Source organism: Oncorhynchus kisutch, linkage group LG2, assembly GCF_002021735.2.
Source record: "Oncorhynchus kisutch isolate 150728-3 linkage group LG2, Okis_V2, whole genome shotgun sequence".
Lineage (NCBI taxonomy): Eukaryota > Metazoa > Chordata > Actinopteri > Salmoniformes > Salmonidae > Oncorhynchus > Oncorhynchus kisutch.
This window is the reverse complement of record NC_034175.2, coordinates 28,345,270-28,368,860: the sequence shown is the minus strand read 5'-3', so window position 1 is coordinate 28,368,860 and position 23,591 is coordinate 28,345,270. Positions and strand designations below refer to the sequence as shown.

The window sequence follows — 23,591 nt, the reverse complement described above, 5'->3', positions numbered from 1 at the left end:
ATGTGACAGCTTGTGTAAGGGTCTGCAGCGAGGAGCCCCTCCTCCAAAGATCTGCAGATCCTCTGAGCTGGTAGAAGAACAAGGCCTCTGTCTACCCACGGCTTACTAAAGTCATGACAGGGAGACTCTGCTTAGTGGCCACATCCTTTCCCTCTGAGAGGGTCTTCTCAAAAACGGGACAAATCATTACTGAGAGAAGAAACCACATCAGGCCCTTGAAAGTGAGGCAGCTCGCATTACTGAATGCAAATCTCTCATAAAAGCAAAATATGGTCAGCATTGCTGTGTGCTGCTGGTTATAATATGGCAATAAAGGAGAGAGAAAAGAGGGTCCATCTGTGACAGAACTGCACATTCAAGAGTGGCCTTTTACAGCACCCAGCACAAGGTGTACCTGTGTAATGATCATGCTGTTTAATCAGCTTCTAGATATGCAACAACTGTCAGGTGGATGAATTCTCTTGGCCAAGGAGAAATGCTCACTAACAAGGATGTAAACAAATTTGTAGACAAGATGAGAAACTTTTATTTCAACTCATGAACCACACTTCATGTGTTGCATTTTTTATTTTGTTCAGTATGGATGAATTTGTAGTGTTCATATTGCAAAATGTTTCTCTTTGCCATTAGAATTAAATACAATTAATAATGGCATGTTATCAATTGCACTTAATCCAAATTACTGCAGGTTTAATGATACCCCCCCCAAAATAAAGAAAATACTCAGAACAAGGGATCATTTCAGTTTTATTCAACAATTTACATTAATGTTTATCCTGTTAAGCTTTTTAAAATGACACATCTTTCCAAGATTCTACTGACTACAAAGCCTCCGAGCTTTGCATGATAGAAGGCAAAAACCTAGCATTCAAAATGTCCTGTTTGCCGACTTGCCCTTAAAAATAACATATTTACAAAGATAGGTGGGGGGGAGTGGAGAGTTCACCTACACCATTGCCTCTATAATGAGACAAGCCTGTTAAACTCATGGAATTTAAAAGTGCACAGATCAGGGAGCCCTGCGCTCCTCAACGCCTACGCCTGGCGGGAGACGTGGACCTGAAACAGACGCAAAGGGGAACATTAATGGTGCTGCACCATTCACACACACACACACGCAAAATGACACACAAGCTAAAGAAACAGTCACACCCTCACTGGGGCCCTGTTAACATCAGCTCATCACGAGGACAATATATTGCATTGATTTCTGAATGAACTTGGTCACTCTCCTTTGGGAAGAACAGTTACTACATTCACACAAGGCACTAAAATAGATTGATATGCTGCACATGCCCAACAGGGGGCACTATGGAGACAGGAACAGAAACATGGCTACAAATTGTTCCTTTTTTTCTCCTTACACATCATGAAAAGATTAATGATTTATCTTTTTAAGGTAGCCTTGAGCCCTGACAGAGAACAAGGAAAGTTGTACAATATAAATATTACTGGGCAGTCCACCTCCAATATGACAACAGAAACATGATACAACAGAAAAATAAATGGTAAAAAATGGAATACTACCTTGATCGTGACTTAGACTTGTTTTTGCGGCTTGCCTTCTTACCAGACTTGTGAGATTTTTCCGTTGATCTTGAGCGACTACGTTTGGATTTCTTAGACTTCTTTTCCTTGCTAAGCTCGGGGGTTTGGGACCTGCTCGACTCCGAGTCGGAGTACCTCTTGCTAGATTTGGCGGAGCCCTTCTTGCTAGCCTTGCTACCCTGATGGGAGTGCTTGTCCCCTTGAGGGTCTGTGTGATCGCTGCTTTCTTTCCTTTTCTTGGATTTTCCATTGCTTTCCTCCGCCAGCACAGAGCTCACCTTCCTATCCCTCTCTTTCTCCTTCCCCCTCTCCTTTTCCTTCCCCTTCTCCCGCTCTTTCTCTTTGGCTTTTTGCCTCTCCTTCTTCCTATCTGCCTCTTTCTCCTTCTCCTTCTTCTCTTTCTCCTTCTTGTCGTGGCTGCCGCTACGGTCTTTCTTCCGGTCCCTATCCTTGCTGGAGGCTTTCTGCTTGTGCTTGCTGCTGTGACTGTCCCTGCGGTCCCTGCTCCTCTTCCTGTCTCTGTCCCTCTCATTGTCCCTGCTCTTGCTGCGGCTGTGACTGTCCCTGCGGTCCCTACTCCTCTTCCTGCCTCTGTCCCTCTCCTTGTCCCTGCTCTTGCTGCGGCTGGCCCTGTCCTTGGACCTGCTCTTGCCTCCCCTGCTGACCCTTCGCTCTCGAGAGTGGCTGCGGTTCCGGTGGCGGGCAGAGCGCTCTGCGCTGTGGTTCCGACTGCCCTTCCTCCTCTCCCGGGCCTTGTCGCCGCTGCGCTCCCCGTGACGTCTGTGGGAGCCACGACTGTGGCTGCGCCGGCCACCGCGGGCCCTGTGCGAGGAAGAGCGGCTGCGCCTCCTCTTCCTCCGGGGCGAGGAGGAGGGCGAAGAGGAGCGTGAGGAGGCTGAGGATGATGAGGAGAAGGAAGACGATTGGCTGCTGGCACTGCTGGAGCTGGAGTGGGAGCTGCTGCTGCGTCCGTTGCTGGGGGAACCGCTGGTGCCCCGCACTATGCCACGCTCCTTACCCCGACCCACCTGCCTGACCTCGTTGCTAACCTCAGGCTCACTGCGGGACCTGCGTCTCTCTGCTGTGGGTTCCGCCTCCCTCTCTCTCACTTCCTGTTTGTGGAGGCTCTCTAACTGGCCCTCATCATAATCCCCCCTCTCTCTGCTCACTCTGTCCAGTGCCATCTCTTCTGGAAGACAGACAGAAAACAAAACATATATGTTAAAACTCAAAGACAACGTCACCGCTGAGTATTGATATTGCCTTTAGTTCCCTCACCACGTGCGTGCTGCGCCTCCTGCGCTTGTCTCTCCTGCAGCTCCCTCTCCTTACGTCGGAAGGCGTCTATCTTCTCCCGGATACGGTGGTGCAGCTCCTCCTCGTCCGTGTCGGAGGACTCGGACGCTTGGGCGCTGTGCTCCTCCTCGTCCTCACTCAAGTCCGAGCCATAGTCGCCAAGTCCACCTGCCACAACAGAGCCCCCAGCTTTTTGAGCAAGACCGCTGCAACTAGCCATACACCCAACCAAGCTTCCCATCAAAGACGAGCCTACTGTCTGTCTATTTTCAACTGAACTTCATACTAGAAACCCACTGACACCCCACTTACTGTGAGATGGCATGCTCTTTAGTGTTCTGATAAGAAAAAAAACTTTGTAAATCTAAGGCTAAGACACTCAAACTGTGCTGTGAAGGATTGCAACATTTCAGAAACATTCCCCAAATTCCCAGTTTTATCAGAAATCCCGGGAGAAGAATTCCAGGTTGGAGGATTCCATGATAGCTAATTCCCTTCCAACCAGAATAAAATAAAAAAAATAACAAATACTTCTGTTAATGTTTGGGGAATTTTGCAACCCTAGCTGTGAGGTGGACCCTTCCCTTCGGCTGCCTCAGTCACTCTTCTGAGCTACTAAAGCAGTGAGGGGACAGGGGTTTGAGCTCTGATTCTTACCCAGCAACACCCCCCCCAAACCCCCCCGCCTGGAGGAAAAGAAGGGGAACTCACCAATGCCGATCAGAGAAGTCAGTGCACTTGACTGTGCCAGCTGTTTGGCAGGCGCTTTGATTCACATCAACAACAGGAACAACATGTTAAAACACATAGAGCCACCATAGAGACAGCCACCATAGAGAAGTCTCTAGAGAAGGGGGGCACAGATAATGCACTATTCACAAGAGCGGTCTTTGGCAACAACAACAAAAAATAAAAAAAATAAAAAACTATGAGAAAACGGAGAGAAGAGAAGGGGTTAACATACAACGTCTGTCACACACATTCAAAGTCAAGACAGTTGGAATAGGGGAGAAGAACCACTCTGTACTAATGCACTAGTGTCAGATAAACGGGGACAAGTCACTTGAATCTGATCTATAGGTGAGTGTATATTATAAAGTCAATGGGTTCAGAAACAGTCATTCAGGAGGACCTTCAGGAGCAGCAACCAGGGAAAACAGCTTAGGTTACTGTTGTTTTGTTTTAAATACACCAGCTGCTCGGCTGTCTTTACCAGGGCCATTTTCTTTTTCTTCCGTTGCATTAGCAGAGAATGGTTGAAGATGCATATGACCACATTTGGAAAATACTCCCAAGTTTGCCACTCAATTACTCTGACTTACGGAGATGAATTGAGTGACGTTTTCAGACTATATAAAACAGGCTTAAACATGATGTCTTTGTGACAGGCACAGATGATGCGTGGGCTCGAGGAGACGGGGGTAAGCAGACCTTTGGTGGCTTTGCGGTGAGTCTCTTTGGCCACAGTTTGGATCTCTTCGTTCGTGACCTCCAGCAGGATTTCCGTCAGCAGAGTTTTAGTCACAATCATCTATGGAGAGAAATGTGAGAAAAGGCTCTGACATGAGTTAATGATAATAATCTGTTTGTTAAGAGGGCAATTTTCTTGCAATCTTGGATGGGATGTTTTTGTTATATTTTGAAATTAGTGGAAACAGGGACCACTCATTTCAGAGCCGCAATTAGAGCACCAGGGCTCTATAACATAACACAAACAAATGTATAACAAAAGACATCCTAATAGGGCTGGACGACGTGGCCGAAAAATTACATATAGATTTGTTTCAAACTTATAGGCGATTCACGATATATACATTGTTGTTGTTTGTTCATGGATTCTCCAAATAAGCTTTGTTGTACAATTAAAAAGGTCCAATACATTGATCTAATGAATTCAGGGCTTGTGAAATTATACCGAGGCTAAATGTAAGCCTTCCACAACCCACTAATAATTCAAATATTTTATCAAGAGTTTATTAACCTGCTTTTTTGCAATAATAACTGATCTGGAGTTCAAGTCTGTCTATTAAAATGTCCTTTTTGTTACAAATTTAACCACAACCATGGACAATGCACTTCTTGTAGCAGGCATTATAGAAAACTAACGCAGGTCAAACAATCTCTCAAGCACAAGCCCACGTGCTAGTGAATAGCTAGCTAATCTTTATATTTCAAGTTAACTTGGATCTATTTGCTAGCTAACAAGACAGAACAGTTGAATTGCTATGAACACACTTCTGTCCGTCTCCAACTGTTTGAACAGCGTGCTAGCCTGTCCATTTAGTTCAGAATGGCATACCTTATTTCTCAGAATGAGAACAAATGGCCAACTCTTTTATAACAGGTGCTTTATGCTTATTGCAAATGTATAAAACACAGACTAGACAGCTAGTATAACGGTCTTTGGCTGAAATGCTGCTTAGTGGTACCGCAATGCCACGCCTACAAACTGAGCATAAATTTTCCTGAATTTTCATGTTTTTTATTACAGTAAAAAGTATAAATGTGTTTCGGTGTCCATATGACCGATTCTGTTAAACCAAACCTCAAATCCAAATAGTAAGTTGAAACTGCTTGTCAGATAGGAAGTGATCTCTCATCTTTGTTGTTGTGAGTGGCTTGGTGTGTGTGTGTAAACACAGAAGAAGAAGCGAAGCGAGAGGTTTCGCTCTCGCCAAAATCTATCCAAATTTAGCCCAGTGCGTTTCTATGGTCATAAGTTTGTCGCCTGTCTTCCCGCCTTTGGGACGATTCCCATTGTTAGGGAGGAGACATGAGCATCTCATCATTATATACAGATCCCTGGTATAAATGGGAAGGTACACACAGAACAGAAGGAGCAAGAGACTAAACAAAAAGAGACGAGACAAAAAAAAAGACAAGTAGCCTACAAGCCAACAAACGCTAATTTAAAAAAAAAGTTGACTCTTGCGATACAGGCATTTAGAATATCGCGCAAGAATTCGATATATATCGCCCAACCCTACACCCACCCCAACGTGTCAGAATGGTAGCTGTAAGCAAAAACTGACCAGCTGGAACTCTCTCTCCTCCTCAGTCATCTCTGGTTCGCTCTGGTCCTCAGGGGGAGGTGACGGGCTCCTGCTGGCTAGCTCCTGCTTCCTGGTCAGGACCCGGTCCTCATCTTCCCTCTCCTCTTCATCACCCTCTTCATCATCACTGTCCTGTTACAGGGGAGGGAAAGGGGTGGTAGGTCAGATATACAAAGATACGACAACAGGACCTCCTGAAAGCTCACTAGTGTCACAGTTTTACAGGAATATAATGAAATTGTTTGGGGGATATTTCAACCCACTGTTCATAAGGTTAATGGGATTCATGACGCCATGGAAACAAAAAGTGATTGATGCTTACAAATTTACTCTTGCGGGGTAAACGAGGCCCATCTCCTCCCTCGTCCACCGCGTCGCTCTCTTTGTCTTCATCTTTAGCCATTTCGGCACGCTGTTTCTCCATGCGCTCCTTCTCCAGCTTCTTCTGTTTCTCCCTGTCCATCTTCTCCAGGCCCTCTCGGATCCAGGCCGGCAGGGTGCGCCTCTTCACAGCATCTGAGAGGAGAGCCAGGTCATTGGATGCTGTGTGTGCGTGTCGGTTTTCCTGTGTGCCTGGGAAAGCTAATTGAGAAAAGTAGAGATCAACACAGACACAAAACATGGTGAGATACAACATTTAGGATGTTGTGGGTATTTCAAGGCAAGAGAGTTGAAGCAAGTGTCTGCCTCTCTGACAGCAGAAAGTGTCCAGGGATGAAATCCTGATCAGCGGCCATTTAATGAGGACGTTTTTGTACCAAGGTGTTGGTGAATATGCTCACCGAGGGCGGCAGCAGGAGCATCTTGTTTGGGGATCTGGATGGGGGACCTCTGGCGATCCCTAAAGCCAGGGGGCCTGTCCCGTCTGTTCTGTGGGGGACCCTGTTGCCAGTATGGAGGGTGGAACCCTGTGGATGTGGGGCCGTAGGTGGCAACCGCCCCATGCTACAGAGATCGAAAATGAGAAATGAGGACCATCCAAACTAGTTGAATGACGGAGAGACCCTATATAACAGCAGCCATGGAACTCTAATGTAACTGTGTGGTGTGTACCTGATAATCAAACTGGTTTATGGCCATTGGGTTCATGGCGTAGTTGTCGGGCTGACCCCCGAAGCCGTGGCTGTTCTGGGGGTAGACCCTGTGGTGGCCTTCAGAGAACTCCAGACTGTCCTGGCTGTTGCTGTCCTCAGAGGGAGCCACCACATCCATAGGTCCAGTCCCCATAGGTCCTGTTCCTGGGGGGATCCACACCTGGTCTATGGGAGGAGGAGGAGGAGGAGGAGGAGGAGGGGGCTGACTGTGCATCCCCCATTCTGTAAACAACAAATGTACATTGTTATTGTTTATTAGGATCTCTTTAAGCCCACCAAAGGCTTGTCTTACAAGAGACCATTAAAAAATCTAAAACATACACTTGCAGTCATGCTATTCTAACATTAAACTACTGGACTGCAGGGGAACTAAGTTGATTGGGGCACAGCTCTGTTAATGTGGTGGATGTGAAATTCTCCCATAACATGTTTGCTGGAGTACATCGGTGACATCACATCATCCCTGAGATATAATGACAAATTATGTACAGACTGAGTATAGCAAGCATGATTGTCTTGCAACGTGAGAAAACAGATCACCGACATAAGCTATATTCTCCAACCCCAGAAAATTATGCTTAGAGTTTACCAGGTTGCCACAATCTGCCAAAATTGGCGTCGCCCTGGAAGGAGCCATGGTTATTGGGCATCACAGGATCCATGCCAGGGATGTCCTGTCCATTAGGATGAATGTTCTGTTGGTCTACTGTAGGGCCTGTAGACTCTTTCTGAGCAATCCAGGCCTGGGCCAGTGCTGCCCAGTCCACTTGGCCTGCACCACACAGAGAGAGAGACAAGAGAAGCGTTGTTTGGGGTGTCATTTTGTAAAATTGTAAATAATGCAATGATTGAGCTGTCATTCTGCATGGTCAAAGCAATATTACACCAATCCAATCTTGGATCATTTCCATTTGTACAGTGCTCCATGCATACAGGTCACCCACTTGGATCTTGCTGGTGCTGGAAGGACTGCATCCACTGCTGCTGGTTCATAGGCCATTGCGGCCAAGGCTGTCCACCCTGGTCCCACATTTCTCACCCTGTAGTTCCTATGCCTGTAGCCTGCCTATGTGAGACAGAAGCATGATATGACATTACTGTAATTGAATAGTGATTGATATTCTCAATGTGAACCCTCCATGCGAACTGGACTTATGATGACTGGCCGGGGTAGGACGTCATTGCGAAATAAGATTTTTTCTTGAGTGACTTGCCTAATTAAATAAAAGGTTCAATAAATACGAATAAATTTGTTAGCAAGCTAGTTATGTAGCCCCAGTTATGTAAAGTTAGCTACATGAGGCGGTTCACCCAAATGGCTTGGCTCAAACAAGTAGCGTTAGCATCGATGCAGATGATTTTTTGACAGTGCTGAAGCCAACGAATTAAATAAAGGCAAAGCTAAATTGCTAACCTTGATAGCTAATTGAGATCTGCGTAATTGTGGCTAGCTAGTTACCTAGCTAACATTCACGCCCCTAAGTTAACTGAGGCGGACATGGATGTTTGCTGGGTGGCGCTAGCTAGCGAACGTTTGCACTTCACGCTACAAGTGGATTTAATTTACATTGCATGCACTTAATTTGTGATATCTAGGTAGGTAAACACTTGTGTTATATAAACTACTGTGCATTACTCGTCTGCTTTTTCAGTTTAAAAAAATTCCGAATTCCCCAGGCTCGGTGCGAAATGCAGCTGGCTAACAGTTAGCCAGCTAACAGTTAGCTATCGTCAGCTTGCTCGTTATCCAAGATTCGGGTTGGAAAGTTAGAAAATAGCTAGCCGTGGTTTGGAATAACGCTTCAAAGATCAGTCTGTAACATCTGCATGATGAGAATGCACACAAACGAAACATCATAACTAACGTGAGCGTCTCCCACCTCACCGACTTGGTTCTTCGCCGTCGAGCACTCAAAATGGCTACGACCTGGAAGTAGTCTGGCCGGCAGCCACAGGAGGCGACCTCGCCACAACCCATTGGGGCTCTATGGGGCCAAAAGTAGGCCTGCTGATTGTAAATTATGGCCAAAAGATCATGAAAAAGTGACAAAACAATCAACTTAACAATTCTGCAGAAATGATGTACTGTCATTCTTCTGGTACATATTACAAGCTATTTCCAAATGACAATTTGGCCCAAATTGTATTTAGTAGAGTAATTGTAAATATTTTAAAGTTAATCTTTTCATGATATAGGTATGCTAAATCTAACTACCTTATATATGTTTTTTTAAGGGTAGCGTTAGTGTAGCTTAATTTCTTCCAGTGTGAAGTAATTGGTAGCTTGGTACACTATATTTTCAGAGTAGTTTCCCCAACACCGGAAGACATATTCCCTTGAAATTAACATTGAGAGGTATGGATTGGAATAGGTCAATAAAGAGGAGATGGTGGTGGGAACTGTATCGTGAGCTTTACACACACACACACACACACACACACACACACACACACACACACACACACACACACACACACACACACACACACACACACACACACACACACACACACACACACACACCTATGGCCTGATTAAGACATATTCACTTGAAATGAACACTGGAGAAAATAAGTCATGGTGTAGTTTAAAGAGGAACGGAGAACAGGTACAAGGAGACAGAGCTGTGGGAAAGAGTGAGCGTCTTAGAAGAGGAGAGAAAGCGTTTACACGCACCTCTTTTCCACCTCTTTCACCTCTACTCCACTTCTCTTTGTTTGCATTCTTATTTGTCTCTGTATTCTCTGCATTCCTCTTTGCCTCAGAGTGGTTTCACGCGTGTTCTCTCCCCAACAGCCGAAGAGTAGTGAGCATTCCATGATGATGCTCCTCGGAGCATCTGCCAGGGTGCTCAACAACCTAAACTCCACTGGTAAAGCCTACCCTTGTCATCTCAATGACCACAGTGGCTGTTTTATATTCTTTAGTCCTGGAGAAAAAAAAACGTGCATAACTAAGAATCTCTGGGTGCGTCCAAAATGACACACTATTCCCTAAATAGTGGGAATATGTCTACACACCTCACAAGCTACAGACAACACTCACTCACTCACTCACAGATGCACTGCCACACTGACAAGTGCGATTCTCATCTGAGTTCACTCCAGCCAGGAGAACATGGGTGTGTATTTTTTTGCTCAAATGTTCAGCAGTATCTGACCCCAAACAGGTGACGATTTGAGACTGAATTTCTACAGGCCCCTGCTATAGTGTCCTGTACAGGGATTGAACTTGTATATCGAGCTGCCATAGGCTACAGAAGATAGGCTCTGTCAAGGCTAATGCATGAATCCTGTGATGGCCATCTATCTACAAATCTAGCTGTGAGTGTAAAATGTGTTGCATATATCACCAAAGTTACAATCTATAAACAGCTGCCCTACTACATGGAATTCTATGGCTAAGCTTCTAACATTCTAATGTCAATGGCACAATATGGGCAATTTTTAAACGATGGTTGTAGCTGGGTCTTTCAAGGTTGGTTAAATTATATATCATTTAAAAGGTAATTTCATGACCTTTCAGAACCACTTGAAACTCATTTTGAAATGAACCAGGATTTTTTTTTTAAAGCAATTTATAGAGGTAATTCTGATATGTACCCGAGGCTCAAGGTCAAGTTCTGTTGACCTGAAAATTCTGAAAATGGTCTGCTAGATAGCTGGGAATCTAAGCTTTCCAATGATATCTGATGAAAGGGTATACGTGAGCAATATACACTGCTCCAAAAAATAAAGGGAACACTAAACAGCACAATTTAACTCCAAGTCAATCACACTTCTGTGAAATCAAACTGTCCACTTAGGAAGCAACACTGATTGACAATAAATGTCACATGCTGTTGTGCAAATGGAATAGACAACAGGTTGAAATTATAGGCAATTAGCAAGACACCCCCAATAAAGGAGTGGTTCTGCAGGTGGTGACCACAGACCACTTCTCAGTTCCTATGCTTCCTGGCTGATGTTTTGGTCACTTTTGAATGCTGGCGGTGCTTTCACTCTAGTGGTAGCATGAGACGGAGTCTACAACCCACACAAGTGGCTCAGGTAGTGCAGCTCATCCAGGATGGCACATCAATGCGAGCTGTGGCAAGAAGGTTTGCTGTGTCTGTCAGCGTAGTGTCCAGAGCATAGAGGCGCTACCAGGAGACAGGCCAGTACATCAGGAGACGTGGAGGAGGCCATAGGAGGGCAACAACCCAGCAGCAGGACTGCTACCTCCGCCTTTGTGCAAGGAGGAGCAGGAGTAGCACTGCCAGAGCCCTGCAAAATGACCTCCAGCAGGCCACAAATGTGCATGTGTCTGCTCAAACGGTCAGAAACAGACTCCATGAGGGTGGTATGAGGGCCCAACGTCCACAGGTGGGGGTTGTGCTTATAGCTCAACACCGTGCAGGACGTTTGGCATTTGCCAGAGAACACCAAGATTGGCAAATTCGCCACTGGCGCCCTGTGCTCTTCACAGATGAAAGCAGGTTCACACTGAGCACGTGACAGAAGTGACAGAGTCTGGAGACGCCGTGGAGAACGTTCTGCTGCCTGCAACATCTTCCAGCATGACCGGTTTGGCAGGGGGTCAGTCATGGTGTTTGGGGGGGCCGCACAGCCCTCCATGTGCTCGGCAGAGGTAGCCTGACTGCCATTAGGTACCGAGATGAGATCCTCAGACCCCTTGTGAGACCATATGCTGGTGCGGTTGGCCCTAGGTTCCTCCTAATGCAAGACCTCATGTGGCTGGAGTGTGTCAGCAGTTCCTGTAAGAGGAAGGCATTGATGCTATGGACTGGCCCGCCTGTTCCCCAGACCTGAATCCAATTGAGCACATCTGGGACATCATGTCTCGCTCCATCCACCAACGCCACGTTGCACCACAGACTGTCCAGGAGTTGGCGGATGTTTTAGTCCAGGTCTGGGAGGAGATCCCTCAGGAGACCATCCGCCACCTCATCAGGAGCATGCCCAGGCGTTGTAGGGAGGTCATACAGGCACGTGGAGGCCACACACACTACTGAGCCTAATTTTGACTTGTTTTAAGGACATTACATCAAAGTTGGATCAGCCTGTGGTGTGGTTTTCCACTTTAATTTTGAGTGTGACTCCAAATCCAGACCTCCATGGGTTGATAAATTTGATTTCCATTGATAATTTTTGTGTGATTTTGTTGTCAGCACATTCAACTATGTAAAGAAAATATTTCATTCATTCAAATCTAGGATGTGTTATTTTAGTGTTCCCTTTATTTTTTTGAGCAGTGTATATACCACCATTGTTTGCCATAGGGTAAAATCTTACATTTTTTTCTACTAATAATTGGCTATCAGATTTGCCACCAATGCTCCTTATAGGACACATCACTGCACTCTATACTCCTCTGTAAACTGGTCATCTCTGTATACCCATCGCAAGAACCACTGGTTGATGCTTATTTATAAAACCCTCTTAGACCTCACTCCCCCCTATCTGAGATACCTAGTGCAGCCCTCATCCTCCACATACAACACCCTTTCTACCAGTCACATTCTATTAAAGGTCCCCGAAGCACACACATCCCTGGGTCGCTTGTCTTTTCAGTTCGCTGCAGCTAGCGTCTGGAACGAGCTGCAAAAAACACTCAAACTGGACAGTTTTATCTCAATCTCTTCATTCAAAGACTCAATCATGGACACTTTTGCTGACAGTTGAGGCTGCTTCGCGTGATATATTGTTGTCTCTACCTTCCTGCCTTTGTGCTGTTGTCTGTGCCCAATAATGTTTGTACCATGTTTTGTGCTGCTACCATGTTTTTCTGCTGCAATGTTGTGTTGCTACCATGTTGTTTTCACGTGGTGTCGCTACCATGCTTTGTTGTCATGTGTTGCTGCCATGCTATGTTGTTGTTTTATAGGTCTCTCTTTATGTAGTGTTGTGGTGTCTCTCTTGTCGTGCTGTGTGTTATGTTCTATTATTCTTATCCCCCGTCCCCGCAGGTCTTTTTTTTTAGGCCATCATTGTAAATAAGAATATGTTCTTTACTGACTTGCCTAGTTAAATGAAGGTCAAATAAAATTTAAATAAATTGTCTCATCGTTTTTAAAGAATGACATGAAAATATTATTTTTCACATTTCTTTCATTAGACTTGTACACAGTGAATTGTCTTCAAGTGGAGAGATGAAAGAGAAGATGGAGAGATGAAAGACAAGATGGAGAGATGAAAGGGTGATAACACACAGAAAGCTCCCATTGCTGCACTGCTGTCACACATTTCCAGCTCTAGGGACAATGACCTTCACGAAAATCACTATGAGACATTGTCACCCCAAGTGAGCCTTCTAGTAAAAACAACCATTTTTACTAGAAACGTCAAAAAAATTACATTAGAAGATTTTATATATTGTTATACGATGTAATGTAATCTATTTTCAAGGGGAATGGTTTTGTTAAAATATTTTATCAGTTGTTTGTAAGATAAACATTATGCATTGCTTGGCAAGAACATTAAAGGAATAAAAATAACTTAATTTATCAATAATTATTGCATTCAAATTTATTGGGACCTGAACTTATTTAGCGAGATTTAGCAAGCAGCTGAGGACAAGGAGGTATAGAAATACGAATACAAAGAAATACGCATCGTAATTATAGATGGACATACATTTAGAATTGAACCTCCCCATTCAGTTCCCTGTTTCGGTAGTGCACCCAAATTGAGACCATGACCAGAGGGGAAAGAGAGAGTGGGAAAGAGCCAAGTGAGCACCGACGGACTCATTGGCATGATCTTTATCAATGAGAGAGTCAATGCCATTGGAAAGTATTTTTTAGTTTTTTCCTCCGGGTTAGATGGAAGTCATATTATACAATCTGTGTCTTCCCTCTTTCCCTACTGGACGAGGCCCTGTTCAGTTCCAATGGCAAACAGCTGTCTGTATCCAGTGCATGCAGCCATCTGGTGAACTGTCTGGGACAGAGCACATCGGCTCTATCCGAAAATCCCCTATCTTCAATTGATTGAATTCTGTCCAGTACTGTGATTCTGTCTAAAACCTCTGAAATAAACATTTGAAACACAAAACGGCAACAAGTCAAGACAATAATGCTATAGACTAAAATAAACACCCATGTACTGTATGCTGCCAGACACAGATGCTGACAGAGAACATGGCAGTGAGAAACAAACTCTTGGTACCACGGGACCAGTGCCCTGAAAGCAATACACTTCCAAGCTTGAAGGGGACACACTTCGATTTCCACCTTCCATGGCAGTGACTAAATGTTACGCTGAGCCTGAGCACTATCCCTTTGTACTGTACTGTTTTAAGAGATGAACACTGCAGCGGTCCTTTGTCACTGGTTTCCATGACCACCGTGACAGAGGAAAGAGGACCAGGCCCTTTCATTAACTGAGATTAAAATCATATCTGATCCTTCAAGAGAACGTCCCCAAGCAAAAATAGACCAAATACATGAAAAAAGAAAAGAAAACCGTGCTGTGTTGTTGGTGGGTGGCTTGACACTCTGCTTTAATGTTTTAACAGCGTGACTGGGATGTCAGTGTGTACGGGACCAGGAGGGTGGAAGATGGGATACTTTTAGACGTTGCCCTTTTCTTGATTCCACACCCACCTCCTCTTCACCAGCTCGCGACATGTTTCTCAAACAGCACTGCTTTGCACCCGTCACGGCACATCGCCGCCACCGAGAGAGTGAATATGGCAACTATGGGATTCACTGTGACAGCCCCTGACTAATGGCCAGCACCGTCTTCACACAGTAAAGAGGGATGAGACAGGTTCCAGTGTAAAAACAACAGCCGTACTCATCCGCTATCAAGTACTTTCCGTGGCGGAGAAAAAAAAGGAGAGAGGATTCAAACATCCACCCAAAATAAGAACATGCAAGCTGAGCCTTGTTGGTTTCCCATTTCATAAATTAGATCTATTCTCTTCGATATATATGATTTCACATGAGCCAACGGTGTTCCGAGTTCCTTACTGAAATCGATTGGTATTTTCAGAAGGAAAAGAAAGCCTGAAGAAAAACCCTGTAGCACCATATCCATATGGCTTAGTATTGTGGTAATTCACCAAATTCTCATGGTTTCGCATTTACATTTCACACAAGCTGTCTGTATGCAAATATGTGTTCACCGTAATTATTTGTTCTTAACATACAGAGGCATAATAATCCAAGAGTGTAGGCACTGAGTATTTATTTGTTTGGGAGGGGACAAAAAAATGTATTTTTACTTACAGAAATCCCTCACTTGACCAGAATAATTTGGCAATTAAACATAAATGGTGAGACACATTTGAATCCCAAGATTGATCAACACACGTTAGTTTAACTACAGCAGAACATATGGGGATAAAAAGACTAAATGAAATGAAAACAATCGTTTATTGTCCGGCGAGCTGGCATTCATATATGTAGCAATGTCCCTTTGTTAAACGTCACAATGTGTTTGTATCTGTGTGGTTAGAGATTGTTTGTGCTCCCGTGTGCATATTTAATAGAACTAGGATTTGAAAAAAAATGTGCCGACCAACACAGTAATGTATTGGTCTGAAACACACTCGGATGGCCTGCCACATGATGGACCTCTCCTTTCAGGAATAGTTTGAGATCACATTCTTTTGGTACTTTTGTATGTGTTTCCCATAATTTTATATCATTTCTCTTACCAAAAACTCTTTTGGCAATCACCATTTAATGATAGTCACACATTCGCATGTTCTACAAAAAATACAATTCGTATTCACCACAGCAGGCTGTAAAATATAAATACCACAGCATTTTGTTGGTACATTTAATCAAACATACTATTCTGCCACTCTCACTCTCTCTCTCTCACATACAGAAGTATGAGCAATGGTATGGGGACGTTCAGTAAGTGGACCAGCGTGGTGACCCTTCAATGCTGAGCAGTCCAGTAAACATCACAGTGACTTTATGTCCCTGATGAACTACCAATCCCATCATGTAGTACGTGCCATGTTTCATGCTCTTGGGAGTCAAAGTTTAGAGAGAGGTATACCCAAAGCAGGTCTCTTTCTCTCTTTTTCCCCTCTTCCTCTGTCTCCTGAGACACCAATGATTGTTGGGCAGCTCCGTGCTCTGGCAGTCACAGCATCTCCTCGTAGAACAGCAGGTAGGCTTGAGAGTTGAGGACCCTGGACTCTGGTACCGCATGGACATTGGTGTCACTTACATAAACCCACTGACCCTGTGTGGCACTGCTTGCTTCCCTTGGACCTGAAACACAGTAAAGACATGTTCATAGCAACACTGGTATGTAGGTAAGACAAATTAGACCAAGCATGTTTCATAATCATACAAATCAAATGTTATTAGTCACATGCGGCGAATACAACAGAATACAGGGAAATGCTTACTTACAAGCCCCTAAACTCTTACTGTTTGCACTAAGTCTATTTTAAACTTAAACTGGGCAGACATTACAGGTTTTTAACCTGATCTACAGGATCCTGGCGCATTTTTCAAAATCGTAGGAAATCGGAGCAAACCGTAGGTAAAACATAACGCCACAGCCCGTAAAGTGTAAGCGCATACCCAATTTGCGGCTGAAGGCTCTCAAGGGCACTTACGGTGTCCCGATAATTAGAAAAAATATAGAATATATTCGGCCGTAAATCAGCCAAGTGTGAGTTCTCCCATTGTACCGCCGTGGAGGCCGCCAGGTGTACACTACGATTTGACTGAATTGTTAAATGCGAGAGGTTCTCGGATGGTTAGAGCCCGTAGACCGGGCAAAAGCCGTGTGGTGTATTTCAGCCTTTACCTGACGGAAGGTTACAGCAGGGTGAGGAAAACATGTATTGAAGCGAAAGAGAAAAGCAGTGAGAAGAAAATAAAGAGGGGATAAAAAGATGAGCATTGTAAGAAGGGATGTGTTGACACGAGGAGATGGATGGTGGACGACAGCGGCGTTGCCATTTGATGGAGACAGACGAACCGTGGTTACCGAGGTCCCTTTGACCTCTCTACGGTGGCTCACCAATGCTGCCAAGACAATGTCACCTCAAGTTCTATACTAGTTAATTACCAGCGAGGACAACTGCTCACACAGACCTCTGTCACAAAGACATTTTGATTACAGCTGAGCGTCGCTGAATGGCAGGCGCTTTCCTTGAGTATGGAAAGGAGAAAATACATCTATATAAGGCTGGACATCTATACACACTACAGCGCTTTTTCTCTCATAAATGCCGCCTTCAAGGTTACGCAGAGTGAGGCCTTCACACAAATACAGTGCGTTTGTATGTGTAAGCGACACATACTTTTTTACAATCATACAATTCCATGCTTTGGTCGATATATATATATATATATATTTGAAATGTAAACGCATTGACAGACTCTTAAGACAAAATTGGTAAAGGAATAGAGTGTATTTTATGGACAGACAGAAAGAGAGCGTTTTTACCTGCCATGTTTCTGCGGTTTGGCTGCTCGGTTCTCCTCTGGGGCCAACGGACCTTTACGTATGCTGTGTAGTGGCCCCCGCGCATCGACCCGCTGTGTTCCACGATGCCATACAGGCTGTAGAGCACACGCTCCCCTGCCACCAGGTTCTGCCCAAATAGAAACACACACATCAATGCACTCAGGATGAGGAACAAGCACAAATACTTATCATTTTAGCTACAGTGTCCAAGGACCCATATTAATTTCAGTGTGAGTTTTTTTTATAGTAAAGATAATGTCCCTGTTTTCACGTGAAGAAGAGTGAGTACCTTGCAGGATGCCGAGCAGAACGGCGCCAGGTCCAGGATGAGAGGGAAGTTGACGTGACGGTTGACTTTTCGTAGGTTCATCCCTGCCTTCACACACACACACACAGACACACACACACACACAATCAACCCCAAAGATATCAACACACAATAAGATACAGTAATAGCCTACACCATGATCACAACAATTTAGATAAACAGGAGAACACAACGTAATTCACATGAACATGATATATCATGTACTATAACGTAAAGATGTGTACAATAATGCATAATATGCTAACTTGATGGAAGCGTTTCAGGTGCAGAGTGACCACCGGGGGCAGCGAAGAGATCAGCATCTGTTTGCGAGCGCTGGTGTACACCTTGTCAGACTTCTTCTCTGTAAGCAGTGTTGCAAAATGTACACAATTGTCATACTTGGGTAAAACTACCTTAATAAGAAATGACTCAAGCAAAAGTCATACAGTAAAATACTACTTGAGCAAAAGTCTAAAAGTATTTGGTTTTAAATATACTTAAGCATCAAAAGTAAATGTAATTGCTAAAATAAAAAAAAGTATAAATCATTTCACATTCTTTAAAGTAACCATTTTCCAGTCCTGCTAAGCATTTGAAATGTAAAGAGTACTTGTGGGTGTCAGGGAAAATGAATGAAGTAAAAAGTACATTATTTTCCTTTGGCATTTAGTGGAGTGAAAGTTGTCTAAAATCTAAATAGTTAAGTAAAGTTCAGATTCCCTAAAAAGGTGCTTTAAAGTACTTGTACTTAAGTACTTTACACCACTGTCTGTAAGCACATATAGACACCACAATGTCACTTTGTGAATGGGAATTTTTCAAATACATGATTGCTCTGCCTGATACAAGTCAGCGTAGCCTAAATGTCTGCATCTGAATATCTGTGTAAATGCATGACATGGATAGGTGCCGAATAGCCACGCATTTCCATAACACCTACTGCTGTCACTATCAGGTCAGAATCTCAACAAATTGTCTTTAACAACTGTGGATCTCCAGGGCTCTCGAGTGGCGCAGCGGTCTAAGGCACTGCAATCTCAATGCAAGAGGCTGGTTCGAATCCAGGCTTTATCACATCCGGCCGTGATTGGGAGTCCCATAGGGCGGCACACAATTGGCCCAGTGTCGTCCGGGTTTGGCCTGGGTAGGCAGTCATTGTAAATAAGAGTTTGTTCTTAACTGACTTGCCTAGTTAAATAAAAAAATACATTACATCTTTCAAACCAGCACAAGTTCTCTATCAAACGATGTATGTGTTTTACTAACCTACTGAGGTGCTCTTCCGCAGTTGTTTCTGCCGGCGGTCCGTGCAGCTCTCGCACAACAGTTTGTTGTTGCCCATCAGAAGCTCCACCGAGGTGAACTGGTGAAGGCAGGACTGAATGGAGCACTCCTTGGAGCAGGGCGTGTAGCTGTGGGACAGTGCCTTGAATGCCCCCTGGTGGTTGGAGTGAGGAGACTGTTGAGGATGTTGAGGTTGGGGCTCCCTCTGGTCCTCAGGACAGTGTGTGGAGAGTGAGTCCCCTGAATCAGGGCCCAGGTTCATCTTATGCACTGCACTGACCAGCTGCTCCACAGCACCACCCTGCTGGGTCCTGGGGGAGAGGGCTGGCGGGGTGGGAGACTGGGTAGGAGTGGACCCTCTGCCACCATGGCTGTGGCCCGAGGGATGCCGGGGGGTCCACTCGCTCTCCGAGGCCTCGCTGTCGGCGTCGTTGCTACTGTCCTGAGGGCCTGAGTCTTTATCGCTGCCATCCGATAGGCTGCTGGTGGCGGCCATTTTGGAACCTCCTGTGGCACGGGCCATTAAGGAGGGGGACTCCTCCTCGGGGTGGTCTGAGGGGCTGTCTGCCCCCTTCTCCTCCACAGAGCCAGGGGACTTCTGGCCCTGCTGCTGCTTCTGAGGGAGGTAGACACACACAGTCAGCAAAACACATCCACCCACTGACTCAAGCTACACTTATACACAGACACAAAAAACACACACACCTGTCCGCTAAGTTTCCTGCTGTTCTTATTGAGCACTGCGGAAAGCATCTCGCCACCGTGGGAGACGTGAGCTTCTTGCTCCCGACTGCTCTTCCCAGTCCTGCCCGGGTTGGACGGCTTGGACATCTGAACAGCACCAGGACATGACACAAAGATAGAGATGAAACCAACATACTATACACTTATCGCGTATGACCAACATGGCAGAAGCAGACTGGACACTATTGCAAAACTAATGCAAAGATATGCTCACCCGCTCCTCAATGACGGGCAGGGAGATGTCAATGAAGGCTTCCTTCACTGTGGAGATCTGTGGGAGACAGATGACAGGCACCCATAACACTCACAATCAAAGTACGTCCTGGCTTTCAGCTGGGAGCAACTACAGTCTTACTGAAAAATGAACGCTGCTCATTGAGAAGTGGTTTAAAATGGTTTAATTGTGTATGACACATACAAAACATATGGCTCAGCTGATAGAGCACGGCACCTTGCAACACCAGGATTGTGGGTTCGATTCCAAGGGTCAGCCGTACATAAAATGTATTTAGCGTGATTGTAAGTCACTTTGGATAAAGGCATCTGCTAAGTGGCATATATTATTAATATATTATAACTATAGTTCTATGATTAATCACCATTAAGTATTAAGGAATACAGCCACACTATTCCGTGGTTGACCACACACACCTAAATGCACCTAGATTCCAGTAATCATAAACAGAAAGGACAGACAATGAATCACTTACATGCTCACACTCCTCACACATGATGGTGTTGGTCAACTCCCCCACAAAGATGCGATCCACAAAGTTCATCGTCACACCCTCCTTCCCATATGCTGAGATAAGAGGAAATAAAGGTGAAGCAAATACAAACAGCAAAGTTCAGCTACAATCATGCAGAATAAATGGACTTCAATCAATGCCTATGTTTTATCATGAAACATGCTTTGTGGTTCCTTTGGCTGAGGAATTTTTCCATAGTAAGCCATTGAACAGTACATCAAGCTGCCACGAGATGGCGCTATCGATTTAGGTCAAAACTAATGAGGGTCCGAATGGAACAGGAACCTTTGACTTGGCGTTTGGTCTCATCATCTGCAGTCTTCTCTGTGGGGTTGTTGAAGGATTTCAGAATGCCCGCCTTGATCCGCTGGGAATGTCAAACACTACATTGATCTCATAGAAATGCAACTTAAGTAGATAGAAAATTGGAGGACTACAAAATGGAGGTTTTACACAACAAAGGGTGATTTATATAAGAGCTACCATGGGAAGCCAAGGAATTGAAACCACTACAAAAATGATAGTGGGTTTGTAAATACACATTAGTAAACAAATACACACTTCTTCCAGAGCCTTCTGTGTGTGTGTGTGTGTGTGTGTGTGTGTGTTTGTACTGTCTGTGGGTGTGTGTGTGTGTGTGTACACAGCGGCCGTGTGTATACTTCGTATGTGTGTACTTCTCCTGTGTGTGTTTGTGTGAGTAAACTTCGCATGCGTTTGTGTGGAGCGTGTCAGCCAGCCGTCTCTGACACTCTCGGTGGCAGGGCCGTGGGCAGTGATTGAAGGTGACATGGTCAGCGAGTGTGTCGGCTAGTAGAAGAAGAGGCACCAAACACAGTAAAGCACCAATCAATAGATAATTGGCCGTGGTCTGTGGACCCGACTAGTCGCCCCTATTGTCCCCGGACCCACACACTGGACTGGCTATTTAGGTCAAAAACCTGGTTAATCCCAGCTCTGCAGCCCCCCCCGCACCCCCCCTGTACTCCTCTCCCTAGTCAGTCAGACCCTGCTGAGCCCCACACTAATTAATCACCAGCAGGACACCCCCATCTGCCCCCCCAGGTTAAGGGAAGCGGGGTGAGGAAAGAAAAGGTGTTGGAGGGGTGTAAACTAAATTAAGATGGGCCAAGAAGGACAGGCCATGCCCTGAGAGGGCGCATTACCTAACGTCTCAGCTAATTGGTGATGATTGACTGTGTGCAATTAGCATATTTAGACTTCTGAAACTAAATGGCCAATCAACACAAATACTTGGGCCTCCTAGGTTGGTGTTGACAGGCTATGGGAGAAATGGCCAGTCACTCAGAGAGTGTGTGTGTATATGTGTGTGTGTGTGCGTGTGTGTGTGTGTGTTTTTTGGCACGTTTGTTTGGGCTGATTCCGTGCAGTTGAGGACATTTGAGTTGGTGCAAGCTAAACACGATGAGTGTACCTACAATTCCGTTTTGAGTAAATAAAACGTGTAAGTGTCAAGATGATGTGTATACAATATTTATTGGGTTGTATATGGTGTGCAGGTAAATTTATGGCAGATGAGTGGCAAACCTGATTAGAAGCAACTGCTTCACATTGGCTGTTCTTTACAAATGCTGATTTGAATTAAAAGAAAAATGATACCTACACACTGTAAAGCCGAAAAGTCTGTGTACGCTATCCCTGATACAATGAAACGTCTGTGTACGCTATCCTGGATGCAGTGAAACGTCTGTGTACGCTCTCCCTGATGCAGTGAAACATCTGTGTACGCTATCCCTGATGCAGTGAAACGTCTGTGTACGCTATCCCTGGTGCAGTGAAACGTCTGTGTACGCTATCCCGGATGCAGTGAAACGTCTGTGTACGCTCTCCCTGATGCAGTGAAACGTCTGTGTACGCTATCCCTGATGCAGTGAAACGTCTGTGTACGCTATCCCTGGTGCAGTGAAACGTCTGTGTACGCTATCCCGGATGCAGTGAAATGTCTGTGTACGCTACCCCTGATGCAGTGAAATGTCTGTGTACGCTATCCCGGATGCAGTGAAACGTCTGTGTACCCTATCCCGGATGCAGTAAAACGTCTGTGTACGCTATCCCTGATGCAGTGAAATGTCTGTGTACGCTATCCCTGAGGCAGTGAAATGTCTGTGTACGCTATCCCTGATGCAGTGAAATGTCTGTGTACGCTATCCCTGATGCAGTGAAATGTCTGTGTACACTATCCCGGATGCAGTGAAACGTCTGTGTATGCTATCCTGGATGCAGTGAAACGTCTGTGTACGCTATCCCTGATGCAGTGAAACGTCTGTGTACGCTATCCCTGGTGCAGTGAAACGTCTGTGTACGCTATCCCTGGTGCAGTGAAACGTCTGTGTATGCTATCCCGGATGCAGTGAAATGTCTGTGTACGCTACCCCTGATGCAGCGAAATGTCTGTGTACGCTATCCCTGGTGTGTTGAAACGTCTGTGTACGCTATCCCGGATGCAGTGAAACGTCTGTGTACGCTATTCCTGATGCAGTGAAAATAATGTAAGAAATCCAATGAAGCATGCTTCACGCGACATCTTTTTGAGTGCGAACCCATTACACCTTTTTGCAGGTAAATGTATTGTAAATTCATCAGACAGTAGATGTAAAATGCATATAAGCGTATGTTTGAAATGTTTAAAAAAATTATTTCACCTTTATTTAACCAGGTAGGTCAGCTGAGAACAAGTTCTCATTTACAACTGCGACCTGGCCAAGATAAAGCAGTGCGACAAAAACAACAACACAGAGTTACACATGGGATAAACAAACGTATAATGAACAAACCTATAATGTATAATGAATGTATGAATAGGGCCAGCTCCCCACCCTTCACCCCTCCCTCCCGGACTCCCTGATTTGAGCGGGGGAGGGGGGTGACCCTCCAGCACAATGGGGCGACCCACAGCTGCGTGTTTCCCAGATCACACAATGACGCCCGTTGTGCCACTTGCAAGTCCAGTAAGTGGCACAACTGTCAGTGTTCACAAGTTTAAAAAGAACCAGGGGGGAGTCCCAGCCTGTACCCTTGTCCCCCTGTCACTGGCCCCGGGCTG

The 23,591-nt window shown here is 45.1% G+C and overlaps 2 protein-coding genes across 9 annotated transcripts in view; both read right to left on the bottom strand.

Moving 5' to 3' along the window:
* Positions 1-730: 730 nt before the first annotated feature.
* Positions 731-8,984, bottom strand: pnisr (PNN-interacting serine/arginine-rich protein). Of its 7 annotated transcripts, none has more exons than XM_020452573.2 (12): positions 8,872-8,984; positions 7,936-8,057; positions 7,581-7,763; positions 6,951-7,213; positions 6,680-6,842; positions 6,220-6,479; positions 5,877-6,029; positions 4,276-4,375; positions 3,556-3,609; positions 2,827-3,012; positions 1,528-2,737; positions 731-1,059 (listed from the first exon to the last, which is right to left on the bottom strand). In XM_020452573.2, the coding sequence occupies exons 2-12, from the start codon at positions 8,021-8,023 to the stop codon at positions 1,029-1,031; spliced, it is 2,691 nt and encodes an 896-aa protein (XP_020308162.1). In that variant the 5' UTR covers positions 8,024-8,057; positions 8,872-8,984; the 3' UTR covers positions 731-1,028. The 7 variants fall into 7 exon arrangements, 6 of the variants coding, with proteins under 6 accessions (XP_020308162.1, XP_020308189.1, XP_020308179.1 ...); XM_020452600.2 differs by having other exon boundaries at positions 1,528-2,734; XM_020452590.2 differs by having other exon boundaries at positions 909-1,059; positions 8,877-8,982.
* Positions 8,985-15,167: 6,183 nt separating this feature from the next.
* Positions 15,168-23,591, bottom strand: part of usp45 (ubiquitin specific peptidase 45) — a 45,659-nt gene continuing 37,235 nt past the window's right edge. For both annotated transcript variants that reach the window (XM_020452561.2, XM_031792501.1), the window contains exons 10-18: positions 20,813-20,894; positions 20,489-20,580; positions 19,993-20,049; positions 19,740-19,865; positions 19,017-19,650; positions 18,014-18,111; positions 17,730-17,816; positions 17,420-17,567; positions 15,168-16,227 (exon numbers count right to left, since the gene is read on the bottom strand). In XM_020452561.2, the coding sequence (XP_020308150.1) occupies positions 16,097-16,227; positions 17,420-17,567; positions 17,730-17,816; positions 18,014-18,111; positions 19,017-19,650; positions 19,740-19,865; positions 19,993-20,049; positions 20,489-20,580; positions 20,813-20,894 (1,455 nt within the window). In that variant the 3' untranslated portion in view covers positions 15,168-16,096. The remainder of the gene's footprint in view (positions 16,228-17,419; positions 17,568-17,729; positions 17,817-18,013; positions 18,112-19,016; positions 19,651-19,739; positions 19,866-19,992; positions 20,050-20,488; positions 20,581-20,812; positions 20,895-23,591) is intronic.

Coding starts and splice junctions, on each gene's coding strand:
- pnisr (XM_020452573.2), bottom strand. CDS start 8,023: ATGTGGGACCAGGGTGGACAGCCTTGGCCGCAATGGCCTATGAACCAG. Junction 6,480..6,679: donor TGCTCCTGCTGCCGCCCTCG/GTGAGCATATTC, acceptor TTTCTCAATTAG/CTTTCCCAGGCACACAGGAA. Junction 2,738..2,826: donor GGAGGCGCAGCACGCACGTG/GTGAGGGAACTA, acceptor TCTGTCTTCCAG/AAGAGATGGCACTGGACAGA.